Source organism: Juglans regia, chromosome 15, assembly GCF_001411555.2.
Source record: "Juglans regia cultivar Chandler chromosome 15, Walnut 2.0, whole genome shotgun sequence".
Taxonomy (NCBI): domain Eukaryota; kingdom Viridiplantae; phylum Streptophyta; class Magnoliopsida; order Fagales; family Juglandaceae; genus Juglans; species Juglans regia.
This window is the reverse complement of record NC_049915.1, coordinates 18,245,789-18,264,563: the sequence shown is the minus strand read 5'-3', so window position 1 is coordinate 18,264,563 and position 18,775 is coordinate 18,245,789. Positions and strand designations below refer to the sequence as shown.

Below are 18,775 nucleotides of genomic sequence, written 5' to 3'. Positions count from 1 at the left end.
TGAGTTCCAACTGTTCAGATGTGACTTTAAAAATATTGAATTCTGTTCTCTTGGGTACCTTTTGTTCATTTCTGACTAAAGATTTTGAACCACGACATGGCAAACGTGTTATAAGCAATTCTAATGCCATATTAGCACATCATCCATCATTGTTCTTTTTTCTTTTCTCTAGAAAAGGAGAAAAGAGGATAAGCAAAAGTTGGTATTCTTTTAATCTATCGTGATCATAGTAGCATCTTCATACCGATCGAGTATCGGGTGTTAATGTCATATTTTGTCATAAACATGACAAATGATATTCTTTAATTGAAAGCGTAATAAATTACATCACAATTCTAGTTTCTAATATCTTTTTAATGAAAAATGTTTGGTTGGTCTACACAAAATTTTACTAAAACATATTTATAAACTAATATGACTTTATATAATACGTCAGTTTATAAATCAATTTTTATTGTAAGGTAAATATAATGTATTACGTTAAATCACGTTTTTTTTTTTTTTAAAGATAGATAAATGTGTAGATTTAACATTTCTGTCGACGATATTCTTGAACAGTATAATATGCATGCTTTGATGCTCGAAAGTTGAAACCCTTATGCATGCAAAGATATGTATGTGTACAGAGGACTCACTATTGTGTTATGCTTGCTGTGTGAAGATGAAGCATAAACTTAGAACAATATGCGGCTTCTAGTAATGTGGCTTAGCATCTTAATGTGTGTGGGAGAGAGACTGAGAGAGCATCTTAGGGCTTTAAGATTAAGCATCGTCCTTTATCGGGAAAAGGGAGAGGAGTCCTGGTGAGAGGGATGGCATCCGTGGAATTTGTTCGAGTTTCAAGGGGAAGTATAATCTTTTATATTACAGGAAATTCTAACATCTCCTGTCACTGTTGCAAAAATCCTTTTCCCCAAACTTGCATTGGTATTGTGTTTTTTAGACAGTTCCGATGCCAAAATGATATCTGAGCTCCACTAACAACTTGGTGTAATAATAATATTGTGTATCTTTTTGCCTGATTGACGTTGGTACAAGTGAATGGCATCCCCACGTGAACAGAACTTTGTCAATTTCTGGGTTGCTACAACAACACTCTCTGGTGGGATCTACCAATTTGGTCAGCCCCACCTCCCCCCCCCCTTCTCCAAACTGAAGTCTTTCATTTTCTCTCCCCCCACCAAATCAATTGGTGTTTTAGTCACCTTTCAATGTGCTAGGGATTTTCCTCTTGAATAATGGGAATCGGGCTAGTTCCCGAAAACACTCGATCCTTTATTGCGGTGTTAAAAATGGCTCTATTTGGATTCAGAGATAGTTTCATCTTATCTTATCTAATCATTACAATTTTTTTAAATTTTTACACAAAATATAATAATATTAAAAAAATAATATTTTATTCAACTCATATAAAATCATCTTATCTCTCTTACTATCTAAACAAGGGAAATTTCTAGGAACTCAATAAGGGAAATTTTTTTTTTTCTTTTTTAATTAATTGATTGTCCTTTGGATATTGGGGCTATCTTGCTTGACACATAGCTTTCATTTCCAGAAACTTAAATGATCTAGAGACACATGGAGTCTGACATTGTGGAGGGGTTATGGATTTCAGGGGGGAAAGTAAATTCTTTATACTATGAAACAAAAGAAGGTACTGACTCTTCGAAGTTGCTCAAGAGTGAGAGAAAGAAAAGGAGGGGGGGAATCGACTGCACTTGTTGTTTGGGGGTTGATGAATCATGATGAGGGTAAGGCAGGGGAGGGGCAGGCTTTTTTGTTGTCACGCAGACAGACACAGCCAAAGCTCTCTCCCAAAGAGAGACAGACACAGAGTCTCAGCTCTGTTGTAATTGGCGCACGTAATTTGTCTGTCTCTGAGTGTGTTGTGTTCCCTTTCTCCCATCTGCCTCTTCTTCTACTTACATCCATCTCCTGTCATCTCCCATTACCTCATTAGTGGTCCAATTCATGAGATAAACTTAAATAAAAAAAAAATAACACAAATGTATGAAAAGTTGCAGGAAAAGATCTAAAAACTAGATTCTGCACTTTAGGTTCCAACCCTCCCCAAACCCCACCTGTTTTTACTTCCTTTCCTCGGCTTAAGCTCAAAGTCATCTTCAAAAACCAGACAGCTTAAGCCCATATATATGTTAAGCACAAACCAAGGCATGGTTAAATCGGCTGGCTCGAGTTTAAATAAAAAACCAGCTTTTCCCCTTTACCTGGGCGAATCAAAAGTGTTTTAAGGAACATCAAAAGAGCAAGCAGAAACTGAAAAGTTTTTGGCTTTTTTCAAATTTGAATGATTTTATTATGTGGTTAGGATCTTAGCAGATCTCTATTCATGGATCTCAAAAGGAAAATAAGATCTCTATTCATGGATCTCAAGAGGAAAATACTTTAGCCACAGAAAGAAATTACATAAAAGTAAACTCACAAACTAACGTGACTTGATGTGGTAGATCAAATTGTAAAATTATTTTTATTATAAAGTAGATCTAACGGATTCCATAAAACCACATCAATTATTTGTAGATTTACTTTATATAATCTCTTTTTGTCTTGTAGCACTTCTCATCTCAAAAATCCCTGCTATCTCCAGGTAACAAATATTGTATTGGCCACCCCCATTAATAACATGCTCGAGTACCCTTCTCCTCGGTGCTTTTCACTCATTTGTCCAAGACAAGTAAAACAAAAGAAGCTTAAACAGATGGGGCCAGGAAACAGAAACTTGCACTAAAGTTTGTCACCTAAAACAGAGCAAAGTACGTAATTTGAGCTATGTTTTTGGGGAGTGTTGAAATGAGTCATTCTCGATCGCTCACATGGGTTTGAGCAAGAAAAGGATGATCATGCTCATGCATGCTTAGCTTAGAAGATGCAGACATGCAATTTCAAAATATTAGCAGCCAGCCATTGTTTTCAAAGGAAATATATGCTTATATTGAGATGCCCTGCCCTTGTCACTTCACAAGTAGGGGAAGAAAGCAAAGTGCTCTTCGATCCCTTCCACTTGAAGTCCCATGATAAACTTCTTTATTTTTTTACAGACATCAGAACCCAAAGATAGGGTTTGAAAAGATTATCCACTTGACCTAAAAGGTTTCATTAAGAAGAAGAAAAAAAAAAACAGAGTACAAAACCAACCTCAATGAAATGCTATAAAGGACTGGCCACCACTAACTATCATTTAAATAAATTTTTAAGTAAAACACCTGATTTAGCAATAGATATTAGAAACTAATATCACTACAAATTAAAGTATTATTTTCATAATTCTAGAATTAAGAATAAGATCAGAGCTCCCATTACACTTGAGTGTTATTACTTTGTCTTTTACCTAAATTGCTTTCAATATGATTGAATAGTAGAGAGAGAGAGAGAGAGAGAGAGAGTCTTCTGTTTACCCTTTATGCAGAAGCTTGCTTTATCAGCATTCTCTTTGCTAAATCAACAGTAGGGCTTAATCCCTACATGTATATAAACCCTATCTTCCATTCACCCGTTCCCATCTTCAAAGCGTCCAAGCCTCTCTCCAACAGACCAAAATAACTGCACGCTAGCACAAGCAAAGCAACACAAAAGCCTTGTTATTTTTCCAACCTCATTAACATCTGATCACTTCTAAGTTTCTTTTCCCAGAAGGCTTGCTATTTGTAACCCAAATCCATCTTCTCCCATGAAAACCCATACCATAAATCTCAACAAATCTGCGGATGATCTTCAGCTTGATGATGAAGAACTTCATAGGTGGCCAACTTATTCTGAGGTAAAAACGAAAAAAAGGATATATCCATGCACAAGGCCTACAATTTTCACGAGCATATATATATATATATATATATAAACAAACATGCATGTATATATAAGTAGACACTTAGGAACAGTAATGAAAAAGATACATGTATGTCAAAACACACTCATTTTGTCAAGCACTTTTGTTTGCATTCAGGCCTTGGCAGAAATCAAAGCCATAGGGAAGATCTCAGGCCCAACAACCATCACCGGTCTACTTCTATATTCAAGAGCGATGATCTCCATGCTTTTTCTGGGGTATCTTGGAGAGCTTGAGCTCGCCGGAGGATCTCTCTCTATCGGCTTCGCCAACATCACCGGCTACTCTGTGATCTCCGGTTTGGCCATGGGAATGGAACCCATCTGTGGACAAGCTTATGGTGCCAAACAATGGAAGCTTCTTGGATTAACTGTGCAAAGGACAATCCTTCTCCTTCTCTCGACCTCCGTTCCCATCTCTTTCATGTGGCTAAACATGAAAAGAATCCTCTTGTGGTGTGGCCAAGACGAAGAAATATCATCCGTTGCCCATACTTTCATTCTCTTCTCCATTCCAGACCTCTTCTTCCTTTCGCTTCTTCACCCTCTTCGAATCTATCTGAGAACCCAAAGCATCACATTACCTTTAACTTACTGTTCAGCCATCTCTGTTCTCCTTCACGTTCCAATAAATTTCCTTCTCGTCTTCCATTTCAAGATGGGTATTGCTGGGGTTGCCATAGCAATGGTCTGGACTAATCTCAATCTCTTCCTCTTGATTTCTTCGTTCGTTTATTTCTCCGGCGTGTACAGAGATTCGTGGGTGTCTCCAAGCATGGATTGCCTCCGGGGCTGGACCTCTCTGCTCGCGCTGGCGATTCCAACTTGCATCTCCGTGTGCCTTGAATGGTGGTGGTACGAGTTCATGATAATGCTGTGTGGACTTCTAGCCAATCCGAAAGCAACCATTGCATCCATGGGAATCCTAATCCAAACGACTTCTCTTGTCTACGTCTTTCCTTCATCTCTCAGTCTTGGAGTTTCCACAAGAGTTGGGAACGAACTAGGCGCAAACCGCCCAGCAAAAGCCCGAATTTCCATGATTGTCTCTCTAGTTTGTGCAGTCGGTTTAGGCATTGCAGCCATGTTTTTCACAACCTTAATGAGGCATCAATGGGGTCGGTTCTTCACAAGCGATGCTGAAATCCTAGAGCTCACTTCAATTGCATTGCCACTCGCGGGGCTATGCGAGCTTGGAAATTGCCCACAAACCACTGGCTGTGGAGTTTTGAGAGGCAGCGCAAGGCCAACCATTGGAGCAAACATCAATCTGGGGTCATTTTATGCAGTGGGAATGCCTGTGGCAATCTTTTTGGGATTTGTAGCCAAAATGGGGTTTCCGGGTCTCTGGTTTGGTTTGCTTGCAGCGCAGGTCTCCTGCGCCCTGCTCATGCTGCATGTCCTCCGCAAAACAGATTGGATGGTTCAGGTAGAAAGAGCAAAAGAACTCACACAAACTTGTGCCATGTCTTCAGCAGCTTCTTCTTTGCCAATATCATCAGCAACAGTACCGGAATCAAACTGTCCTAAGAAATCAAAGATCGAAGCTGCTAATCTTGAAGAGATATTATGGGTTAACAGTGATGAGCTTGGGAAGTCAACCTCACTTGAAACAGACCCTCTCATCATATCATCTACTACTACTACTACTACACATACAGTACTGCATTGACGTGATTTTTGTCTCCCCATTTTTACCCCCACATCCCCCCATTGAGGAGCTGACATGAAAAACACTAATTATTAGGGTTCCAATGCCTCCTGTACTTAAGAAAGATTGGAACTCTTTCTTTAATTTGATTTTCTTTTCCAAAGTTGTTGTGGATCTTAATAAATTAATATTAATGCAGAATAGACTCAAAATACTTGTATAAGTTCTCCATACTCATTACTCTGGCATTGTGAATATCGAGAGAGAGAGAGAGGAAGCCAGGCTAAGCTGTCGGTTGTTTTTGAGGCGTGGGAAAAAGAATCTCTGCCTGCCTTTCCTGTTGTTTCTTTCCAAATTAGGCAAGCATCTTGACTGCCAAATAGGGAAAAACAGCATAATCCTCTGCAAACTTTCAGCTAAAACCACAAATATATCTTAAAACTAGCTAGCTTGTTGCCATTATGGATTAAATAGTCGTACCAGATAATACAAGTTTTAGTAATTGTGTTAAAGAAAAGAGCCAAAACAATTAGATTCTCATGGAGTTGGCTCTTGAACTTTCACATGTACACGTGGGGTTATTTCTGCAAAGAAATTAAGCAGTAAAGAAGGATATATCATTATTGATGCTACAAGTACCAACTATTTGTCTCAAAAGCTTAAGCTGATAGGAAGAGATAGATTTTATTATTTATTTTATTCTTAACACTCCACATCACGTGTGGGCCAGACTCCTCCTTAATGGGTGGCCTAATACGTGAGATATTTAATTAAATAGAATAGATCGTAGAGTCAGGATTTGAATTCAAAACCTCTGCTCTAATACTATATAAAATTATCATTTGTCTCAAAAATTTAAGCTAATAAAAAAAGATAAATTTTATTATTTATTTTATACCTTAATAGAAATATGTTGAAAAAGGAATTGATGATGATGAGTGGGATTTGGAGGAGCACCTGCTTTGAGCTGAAGAAACAAATAATGCTATCATTACCTGTGTCTACATCTCAGATGACAGAAAACACATACAACATATATAGCCCTGTTGATCTGTATTAATTAGCAGTTCGATCTCCACCGCAACACCCCACCAGGCCACCACCTCACAAGTTAATCCACATTAATATAACACCAGAAAATAAATATATATAATATATTATTGAAAAAATAAGCATGCATATTCGTATACAGCTGCATGCATGTTCACCAAAGGTGATAACAAAAATACATGGAGGGGTCCATCTCATTTGCTGAACTGAGTGGTACACGTATGACCATCTTCTGCTTTAATTAAGACATATTATATAAATATATATATATCTATATCGCCTCAACTTTCCTCAATAATTATATGGTTTCCTCAGTTTATACACATAGTATCAACTTCTATATATATATTCTACTATTATTCCATTACATAATATAACCGTACTGCATTTTCAGCAAAGAATTCTCTCTACAGTGGGTGCATCATACTGCTAACATGAATTATGATTCCTAGACTTTGTATTTAGGTTAGGTTTAGATAGTGAGTTGAGATGAGATGAGTTAAGATGAAAGTTGAATTGTTTATTATATTTTATGTGAGAATTTATAAAAGTTGTAACGGTGAGATGAGATAGATTGAATGAAAATAAATTAACTCCATGCGTATATATATAATAATATTATTTGGCCATCTGAAACTTACTTCTCAAATGACCTTCTTCATGTGACACCACCATATTGTGCCATGTGCTTTATTAAGAACTAAAAAAAATACAAACACAAAAGTGGTAGAGAGAATCTAAGATTTCAATTGAAATTTTCGCCTTTTTTGTGTTTTCGGACAGAGGCCCTTCTGTTCTAAACTACGTGTGCAGTACTACTCAAGAGGATCATCTTAGCAGTATGTATATATATATATATACACACACAGAAATACTGAAAATACATTAATTTGCATCCTTGAATCACCAATATTCTGTAATTAATGTGCACTACCCAAAATCACAATAGGAGTTAAGATGATGTAAACGTTAAGATAAATGAAAGATGAACCAGTACTTTGGCACACGAAAAAGTGCACAGAGGCATTTGTGTGAAATTGTGGGTGGAGAGACTGCTGGTAAGCGCAAAGTAAGAGAAAATAAGTGGTTGGGTAATTGAAATAACAAAGGATTATTTTGTTGACTTTTTCAGCTCCCATCCATGAAAAGGATGGTGTGGTTATACTATATGCTTGATACATGACTTTATTGTATTATATAACCAAATAAAGGTGCCATTAATATTAATTTATAGGCAAAAACTTAAATGACTATTGAAAATTTCCAAAACTTTTGTTTAGAAATTGTAAAATTGCTTGCTCAATTTACTAGTAATATGTTTATATAAACTTACAAATTCATGTAGAAGTATTTTTTATGGTGAGAGCTAGGCCGGTGACAATGGACCACCCCACAAGGGTGGTCAATCGGGTGGACCACCACATGAGGGCTGGGGATCAGGGTGTCCCTCCGGGTAGCCAAGTCTGATCATGTGGTGGCTCAAATCTGGCCACCTTGGAAATGGGTGGCTCGATGTGCTACCATGGCCCTCAATCATTAATTCATTGGAGAGGTTAGGGTTTTTCCAAAAAAAAAGAATTTTTAGTATTAATTATTCTATATATATATATATATATTTGGTTTTTATAAGTTGTTTCTTCTTTTTTGGGTTCTTAATTAAGAAATAAATTTACATTTAATCCAAAATACAATCTTAAAAGAAAACAAAAAAACAAAAGTGTACAGGAGAGGATCCCGGGCCTCGTTTGTTTATACAGATGAGATGTGTTGAGATTAACGTTAAAAGTTAAATAAAATATTATTATAAAATATTTTTTTAATATATATATTTTTTTTTAGATTTGAAAAAGATGAATTGTTTATTTTATTTTATATGAAAATTTGAAAAAATTATAATAATTAAATGAGATGAGATGTAATAAATTAAAAGAAGCTGTAAAAACAAACGAGACTTTAATTCCCTCGGCGTGAGAATGGAGGCCGGAGTGGGGATGTGAAGGTGATGTGATCCCGCAAGACCAAGCTTTGTTGATTATATAACTAATTTGTGCCAAAGATACATGCATGGCAGGCGGGATAGGGGTTCTAGAGATGACCCAAATTACAAAAGACCTATCTATATATATTAATATATATGTACATAATCATGCATATAAATATGGGTGTCATGTGCTTGCGCACTAAAAAAATATGGTTGTTTTTTCAGAAATTCTGCTCTTCTAATATCATGTCAAATCATTACTTATAAGTTTAAGTTGATAAAAAAAAATTTAATTATATGTATTATATTTTTAACAAAGACTTATGTCTATGTAAGTAATTTTAACGTATAATATATATATAAGAGTAATTCTATATACAGTTATGGAGTGCGCAAGTGTCGAGCAGTTATTTTAAAAAAAAAGTGATATTCACTATTAAAAAATTTATTTATTTTCATGTGGATCTTATATTTATTGATTTTTTTCAAAATAATTATACGAGATGCTTATACACTCACGATTGTAACTATTATTTATATATAACATCGTATAATAATAGAAAAAAAGTATTGTCTCGTCTATATTTATTTATTTTAAAACTATGTAATAATTAGCTAGAAGTACAACATGTACATCTCTAGCCACATGACATTTTTAAAATAAAATAAAATTGCATGATGGACACAAGAAGGGCTGGTTCGTTGCTCATGCAAATAATTCAAGTTGGGGCAGGCAAGGAGGGGTACCCGGCCGGACTGAAGTACCTCAGATTGAGGGCTTTCTGTATATCAAAAGGCTGATTTGGACCTTTCTTTCAACTTCCAATATACCAATATAATTGAGGACTCCTAGCTGGCTGTATTATTGATGCAACTACAGTAACTCAGCCTAGAAAAAATAATTATTTTATTATAAAGTTGATGCGTAAAATATATTATCCACAATACTTTAATTGAAGATTTAATTTGTAAAATTTAAAATTTATCTTTAAAATAAAATTATGCAATGTAAGCACTTTATTTGGTGTGTTCTATATACTGGTTTAAAAATATTTAAAAAAAAAATAATCAAGGATGATGATGAAAATCTTCCTAAAAGTAGATTTTTTTTTTTTTTTTGTATTTTGATTTTTTTTTATCATTATGGAATAAGTCATATAATTTATGTTAACCTCACTATATATAGAGAGAGGTAATTAATTATATATAATATATTTTTCCAATACATTATATTTAATTAATTGCATGGTTTCAAGTCCAATGATCTTCTTTGCATGCATGGATCGGAAATGGGTTTTTCTTTTATATTACATTAATGGACATGACACATTGTATAAGTTGAATATTATACAGGTTTGTGGGTACGTAACAAATAGTAATTGATTTGATTACCCTTCATAAAAAAATAAAAAATAAAATTCGTCCAACTATATATATATATATATGATAAATGATATTTATAATTTTAGGATGTGTAAATCTTGACACAATTCTTTTAAAAAAATTTAGTAAATGATTTAAGATTCATTTCAAAAAATTATTTTTTAATAATAAATTTTACTTTTCTTTAAAAGGAAGTGAGTGAGAGTTGCATATATATCTTAAAAATGTATTTAGTATATAAATATATATATATATATATAAAGAAAAATTGTTAAAAGGGGAATCTTTTCAGAGTGGCTTATAATAAGCTTCTGTCATGGGATTATATATATATGAGATATATATACCAATCGAAACCATCAATGTTCAGCACCTCATTTTTAGCTTTGAATCGAATAAAAGCAGGCCACGTGTCTATGTACAAGTATTTCTAATCGCTTATTCACTAAGTGCCCGTTGAGAAGGTGACACGTATCTCGCATCTCAAGCCACTTTCCCGCAACATGTTAGTCCACCGATGGCACATCATGAATAATTAATTCCCATGGATTAGAAAAAAAGGAAAAAGAACAATCACAACAATCTAAACCGCCCCACTGCGATTCTAAGATATTTGTGAGCCATCTTCTCCCGAGTGCTCGATGTTTTGGATATCAAAAAATTTTTATCATCAGTTATTATTTTACACTTAATATCTTATAAAATAAAAAATTATAGAAATAAAATATGAAAATAAATAGTAACTGATGTATAGAATTTCTCGTTAGAGAGTAGTACTAATGATTTTGAGTTTTGAGAACCATATTCTCTAGGTAAAATAACGCCCCCCACCCTCTTCCTTTTCCATGATTTCCTCCCCTTCCACCATTTGCCAAAAGGTCACACTATAAATGACCTGGAATGGTGAGGCATTGCAATTTACAACACATGCACACAGCATGGCCAGGCCACCTTTTCTCCTATATTATATATATGAGACAGACCAGTGAGTGTACCCTGCCAATTAGTGGCAAAAGTCTCAAAAGGTCCAGAATTCTTGTCAATCTTTTCCATTGTACTGCAGTAGTAGTAGTGCAGATAGCTGGAGCCATTTCGAAGCTGTACATAGTAGATACATGCAGATGCATGCACATATACATATACAATCATTGATCTGTTGAACTGCATGATGCATGGAACTTTTTGAATAAGGGAATGCAGTACTGCATATCATTCATAATAACCATAGAATGATGAGTAAGGCAGTACTGTTGAAAGAATAACTACAGAAAAAACAAATAAAAAAAAATTAATATACAAATTCTGTATTTTTATAAAGAAATGTTGCAACTATAAAGACTTGTTCTCACAAAATATAAATTTACAGGAAAGTCCTATATTTCTATTCAAAATTATAGTTTGGACAAGAACAAGAAAGATGTTGAAGAGAACAACAGATAATAAGCGTTATGGATCTTTGTATTGATGAAAGTTTTGATAATTTTTTCATCTTATAACATTTCTATTTTATAATCTTTTTATCTCAATATGCATAAAAATACACCATATACAAAAAAGAAATTATTATAATTTAAAAAGAAATGTTTTAATTATAAATTTTTTTTATAAAAATAAAATTATAAACTGACACGACATAATATAATACGTTAAATTATAAAATAAATTTAACATATTATATAAAATTATATTAATTTATAAATTTATATTTATAAGATATTTTTATAGCCGCAACACTATAAATGAGGCCATCATTTTGGACTTAGTCACAGCTGAATAGAACAAAAAATAAGAAAGAAAGAGGGGAAAAAAAAAAAAAAAGGCAAGCATGCAGCTTAATTGCCGTGCTGATCGAAAGGACTCTTAGAATTCAAAGATGCCAATTTTGTGGGCATTAATTAGCATACTCAAGCACAAAACGACAGCAATGCCGTAGTGGCAATTTCTTTGGGGTCCCGCCCTATATGTTCTTCCATCTCAGGCATGGATGCAATCTTTGGACCATTTTGTTTTGCCTTCTCGAAGGCTATGATCTTTCTTAGCTAGATCAGTTGTCCTTATTGATTAGGGGCATTATAGTGGCACTTGAGGGAACCAAATTAAATGTTATGATGATGACATGAGAATATAGAAATGATCTATATAGACTTTAAAGAGATAAATCTCATATAAATTTTTGTAAAAAAATGAATTTTATTAAAAAAAATTGTAAAAAAAACTATTTTTTTTATTAATGTAACTCATTTTTTTATAAAATATTTATATACGACTTGTCTATTTGAGGCTTGCATCTAGTATTTATATATAATATATATATATATATATATATATATGGATGTTTGAGAAATCAAGGGTAATTTCTTGCCTCTTATGATGGAAGATATTATATACTTGTGCTTGCTTTCGGCTAGTTTTTGTGGATTAGTACTCAGCTTTCAATGCTAGAATTTCTCAGCAACTAGATCTGTCCACACTTTTCGATTTGCTTTCAGTCTCACTCACAACTTGATCACAAGCTGCTCGGACAATTATAAGTGTTGTTAACATCAATTTTACGTGTGTATTTCGTTTCTACTTTTAGGCTCTAGAGTTTGGATAGAAACTTCAAGATATCTTGCCTATGTTAATCTTTATATGTTGCTTAGCACGAATCAATGACGGAACTTTAATTAGTTGGATTAATTAAGAGTAATGCTCCATGCAGTATTTGTGAAGTACGCAAGTGTAATGCAGTTGTTTTGAAAAAGAGTATAGCCTATAATTAAAAAATTATTATTATTTTATATGAATCTCGTATTTATTCAATTTTTTCAAAATGATTGTACAGTACTTACGCATTCATGACTACAACTATCATTTTTCATTAATTAGAGCGTCATGCAAATAACGCAAATGTTTTGATGTTCCTTTAATAAATTACGGGGTACGTATGACATTCGATCTCTTTGCGAAAAAAAACGATGCATTAGTTAAGAGATTAGCATATATATATGTTCTTTCATTTCAAAACGATGAAGTAGTACTTAAAAAACATGCAACAATATTGTCAAGCAATTTATCATGCAGATGTTCAACACACGTGGAGGATAGAATTAAACTAATTAAGGGGTCGGAGAGGTAGCTAGCTAAGTTTTAATCATGCATAAATAGATCGTTGCTTTGAAGTGAGAAAGAAGCAAATCAAAGATGCTTTGCTTGAGCCAGCTAGCCCTCCAAATTACTTAAGTGCGTTTTGACATCTCTGGTTGTTTTTATATATATTCAGAGCACTACTGTTTGAACTTTGACCCCATTTCCATTTGCTTTTGTTGATTGACTTTATGGTACTGTTTTTGTAAGCTTTCAATCCCTGCATACGTGGGCTCTATTTGGATGTTAAGAGTATTTAAGATTATATGTGAATAATAGTGAAATAATAGTTGTCAACAGTAGTCATGATGAAGTAGTCTGAAAAGGACTGAAAAACAGTTGCGTTCCCAAACGCAGCCTTAATTGAACAACCATGAAACTAATGAGCTGATTGAGAACTACTACTGCTGCTGAGAGAGAGAGAATTAAAGTTGGGAAAGAAAGTCCAAGAAGTTATGAGCACCATTCATTCATATACATGATATGGATCACCAGCAGAAAGGAAAGGCAAAGATAGTTATAAAAAGATCTTGCTTCCACTGCATTCATTCCTTTCTATGGTGGGGTTTCGGAAAGGTCAAAATCCAAGAGCAATATATGGATATTGCATCCACAGTTTTCACCTGCTTGATAATCATCTTGATGACCCAAATGGCAGCTAGCTAGTTCATGCATGCCTGCAGATCAGCCAGCTAGTCAAAGACAAATGTCATGGTCAGATGTTCAAAAACGCTAAACAACAACAAGCACAAAGACGCACGGATTTGCAATTTCTGATATATGGAAAGCATGCATGCCCCCATTGTCAGGTTCTTTACTATGTTTATAGCATGGTTGCGTTTCCGAGACAAAATGCATAAAAATCTCTTTCAACATGATGATGGGGGTGAAAGAAAATCGATCACCTTTTCTGTTTCTTTCAAGTAGTGATCTTTGGCACTGATATTGGAGCTGAGAAGGTTTTCCAAGGCCACGCACCCACCTAACCACATTTCCCACAGAAGGAAACATGCAATTGCATATCCGTGGCAAGCTTGCATGAGTTCATGTGCCATTTTAAGTCAAAAGGCATATATATATATATAATAATATTGCACCCCTTATGCATGCATGGCAACACTTTCCTTTATGAAACATGCACTGCAGCAGTACTTGTAAAGATCATGAATTTATAAATATGATCATGATCTGTATACAATCCAAAAATATATGCACAGGTAGAGAGTTTTAAATGCAATTTCTCTGATTAGCTGTGTCTTTATGGAAGCATATATGCAATCCGGCCTAGCTAGTGTGATTGTTACTGCGCATGCACCACTTTTGAGCACGATGTAACAGATCCTAATACTTAATTTGCATCTAATTAAAAGTAGGCATCGATCTACTTAATTTGCATATAATTAAAAGTAGGCATCGATCTATATAAACTATTATAATTATGTGATAAGAAGTGATTGAACATTACCTTAAAATATTTTTTTTTGGGGGGGGGGGGGGAGGGAATTAGATTTAATTATATGTTAAATATTTTAACATGAGACATTAATATTAGGATCAATCTTCGATTTCTACGATCCACTATATTGAATACAATAATACTAGTTAGAAAATGAACCTCTCTTCTGGTAATTTGACGAAGAGCTGATATGATCACGAGAGAATGATCACCCTAGTTAGCAACTTTCTTCTAAGTATTTTCTGATAGATAGAAGTACAATTATGTATACGTAAGAACCCTTGACTCTCTTAATACTTTAAATAGATTTCCTGGCCATCATGGAAATCCTAAAAGAATATGTGTCCCATTATAAACTCATTAGAAGTACGGAGTGTGTAGGGCTGTAATCGAGCCGCGCTAGTTTTTGGTTTGTCGAGCTTGACTCGACTCAAAAAACTTGAGCTCGAGGTAAAATATTTGTTCGAGCTTGACTCGGTAAGCTAAACTTCCAACTCAAGCTTATCCAAAAAACGAGCTAGAGTTGAGCCGAGCTTGAGTTCAGCTCGAGTTGTTTATTTTTTTTTATTTTTTGCATAATATTTAATAATTAGTAAATTAGATAAATAAAATAAAAATATTATTTTGAATTTGTACAACTAACAAGTAAAACCTCTATTGAATTATAAGATTTTAAAAACTTATAAATAATTAATATCTATCTAGTTGATATTTATCCATAATAACAATATATTTATGCCTACATAAATTATTAATACATACGCATAGGTGAGATTTGGATAGTGAGTTGAGATGAAAGTTGAATAAAGTATTGTTAGAATATTATTTTTTAATATTATTATTGTTTTGAAATTTGAAAATGTTGAATTGTTATTATATTTTGTGTGAAAATTTGAAAAAATTGTAATGATTAGATAAGATGAGTTGAGATCAACTCTGAATCCAAATGGAGCCTATAATATAATAACATATATCTATTTCATATACGGTTCTCACATACTAGTCTATAAAATTATTAAATCTTATCAACTAATTAATGTACAAATTATAAAATATAGTTATGAAGTATATTCAATATATAGGCATAAGTAATTTGGTTACATATTATATATTTAATTATAAAAGTGTTATAATATATATATGTATGTATGTATACATAGGTGTGTATATATATATTTATCAATATATAAATGAGTTTTAATCGAGTCGAGCTAACGAGTTGACTCAGGCATAAACGAGCCTTAGTTGAGTCGAGTCGAATTTTATCGGATATGTATCATTTACTAATCAAGTGGATATCTGCTTTTATTGGCAAGTTTTTTTTTTTTTTTTTTTACAAGTCGAGTTCGATTCGAGTTTAAGTGGGTAAATACCAACCGAGGTATCAAACAAACTAGCTAGTCTATGTATAGCCCTAGGAGTGTGTGGGATACCATATAGAATTAAAGTTCCTACATTATAATTTTCTTTGAAATTAAAGCCTAGAGTACTATTACCAAATTAATTAGTGTAAAACATCTTTGATGCAGAATCAACATAAGTTTATTAGAGTTGGGTGGGCCGGCCTGAGCTCTGGCCATGGACTTTCTCTTCAAGTTGTTCCATGTACATGGGCTAGCCTAATTGAAACAATATCCAATGTCACTTTTATGGCAAGGGCAAAAGAAGAAGAAGAAAAGATTGTATTCTCCCATAAAAATGCTTTGATAATAGGGAAATTAATATTCCATAAGGTCTCGTTTGAATACAGAAATACTTTTAACTCATTTTATCTTATCATTATAATTTTTTTAAATTCTTATACAAAATATAATAAACAATTTAATTTTTTTAAAATTCCAAAATAATAATAATATTAAAAAATAATATTCTAATAATATTTTATTCAACTCATCTCATTATCCAAACAAGCTCTAAATGTTATAGTATGCAACATGAATTCTTCAATTACCATATGATCATTAAATTGAAAGAAAAATAGATAATCATGTGGCATAATCTTACTAATCATATATTAATTAAAACTTGTTTTACATATAAAATTGGAATTTTATATGTACATATTACAGAATTCGTAGTAGTTTTGGAGGTATAAAGTTTAATTTTTTGGCCAAGTGCAATTACTTTTTTTTTATTACATATTTATGAAGATGTGAATTTTTAACTTGTAACTCTTTCTACTCGTATATAGATTGAACTTATTCTTAATAAGTGAGTCCGACACGTAGAATATTATAATAAACCTTTTTATTTTTGTGGGGTTTGAGCACATGAAATAGCAGCAATTGAAAAAACAAATGGGCCAAATGGGTTGGGCTTTAGTGAAATTTGAGTTTGCTAGAATTAAAAAATCTACAACGTTTTGCTCTAAATATTCAAAGCTACCATAAGAGCTAATATTGTTTGTTAGATTCGACCTTTTTAGGCATCAAAATCTCCATATTAACTTTTATTTTTATTATCTTTATTGTGGATAAAAAAAAATAAAAGTAATATTTATTCATCATCGCTTGATATCATATTAAATTATTGAAATATTATTGTTATTTATCTGTTAATCATTTGATGTCACGTGATAGTATAATGATATATTAATAATTAAAAAAAATAAGTAAAAATAAACTAATTAAGGATCATTTCTTAAGAATATGTAAACGTGTGGATTATTTATAATCGTTCACTGTTTTTTTTTTTTTTTCTCTCCGGCCTGGCGATTGCATATGCACAACATCTTATGAAATTCTATGAAAGTTTCATCATCATCAAGTATGAAATATTATAGGCACAATAAAAATAATCACATGAGCCGTGGTTTGATGTAATTTATCATATTATAAAATTATTATTATAAAATAGATCTAACAAATCATATAAAATCACGTCAAATTGCTTTTAACACTCTTTTTTAAAAAATCGAAAGCATTGGATAGCATCTTATAAATGATCAGCATCTAATTGGTTAAAATGTGCCCAAATGGAGAAAAAGTTTCAGTTTATTTCCCTGTTATGAATGATTTACTTTATTGATTAGAAATGAAGAACTGACATGATACATGCTGTACAAAAAGGGTAGCAGCAATGGATCATAAAACAAGCTATGTACTAACTCCAACAGTGAAGCAAGACATGAAGACGTGCGAACTAACATGAACATGGCTCTTTAGATGGTGAATGTTGATCTTTTCTCCCATATCTCATACTGATATAATTTCCATCTTGGTTGAAAAACAAGATCCGATCTATGCATTCACTTAACTAATTGACACGGTTCACGTGACAAGATTGGAATAGAAGTTCACGATAGGGGTGCTACCTGCATGGTGCGGGGCGGGGAGGGCCCCCCCCTGTTGCGGGTGTTTTCCCGCCCCAGGGCAGGGCTCCTCCCTCAGGAAAACCGCCCCGCCCCCCGCCATTATGTTAAAAAAAAAAAAAATTTGGTCTAAAAATATTTTTTTAGATCAAAATTATAATATAATTTAAATAATAAATTAAAATTTATAAATATAAAAAAAATTTAAACTCATTAGAGTTAGATTTTGGATTGTAAGTCCCACATTGCTTAAAGATGACTATTGTATTGCCTTGGCCTCCTATATAAAGATAATATATTTATTTAATATATATATATATATAAATAAAAAAAAATTTTTAATGTGGGGCGGGGGCGGGGCCTCGCTGGGGTCATCCCGCCCCCCGCCCCCGCTATGCCCTCTCTATGAGGGGCGGGGCGGAAGCCGGGCAGGGCAGCGGGGGCGGGGCCCCGCTACCCACCCCTAGTTCCCGGAGCTTATTGCTATTAGGCCGCACTAATCAACCTATCACATTAGGCCTATTTAGGCTCTATTTTGATTGTTAAATTAATATGTATTAGACTCAATTCAATCTAATTTTAAATTAAATATAATATTTAAACACTTAATTTTTAATTTATTAAATTTATTTTAACTCAAAATATCTTACATTAAGACTCGTAACTTTTTTCAATTTGACACTTCTTTACACGTGAGATTCATAATCTTTTTTAATTTCTTATAAATATATTTATACGTATCTTAACATCTAAATATATTTAAATTTATTTTAAATAAATTTCACAAAATTTATTCTACAATTTTAAATTGTTATTATTTATAAAAAAATTCAACTCATCGTTCAAATCAAATTTTATTACTTTTTAGTGCTTTCTTACAATTTTTTTACGGAACCCGACGAACTGTCTCTTAAACAATTGTGGCACTTTCGAGTTTTCCTTCATATATTATGTTAATAAAGTTGACTCCTTTTT

At 33.2% G+C, this 18,775-nt stretch overlaps 1 protein-coding gene across 1 annotated transcript; it reads left to right on the top strand.

Annotated features, from left to right (window-relative positions):
• Positions 1-3,495: 3,495 nt before the first annotated feature.
• Positions 3,496-5,689, top strand: LOC108993036 (protein DETOXIFICATION 48-like). The gene is made up of 2 exons (XM_018967799.2): positions 3,496-3,778; positions 3,962-5,689. Exons 1-2 carry the CDS (start codon positions 3,689-3,691, stop codon positions 5,513-5,515), a joined length of 1,644 nt encoding a protein of 547 aa, XP_018823344.1. The 5' UTR covers positions 3,496-3,688; the 3' UTR covers positions 5,516-5,689.
• Positions 5,690-18,775: the final 13,086 nt, after the last annotated feature.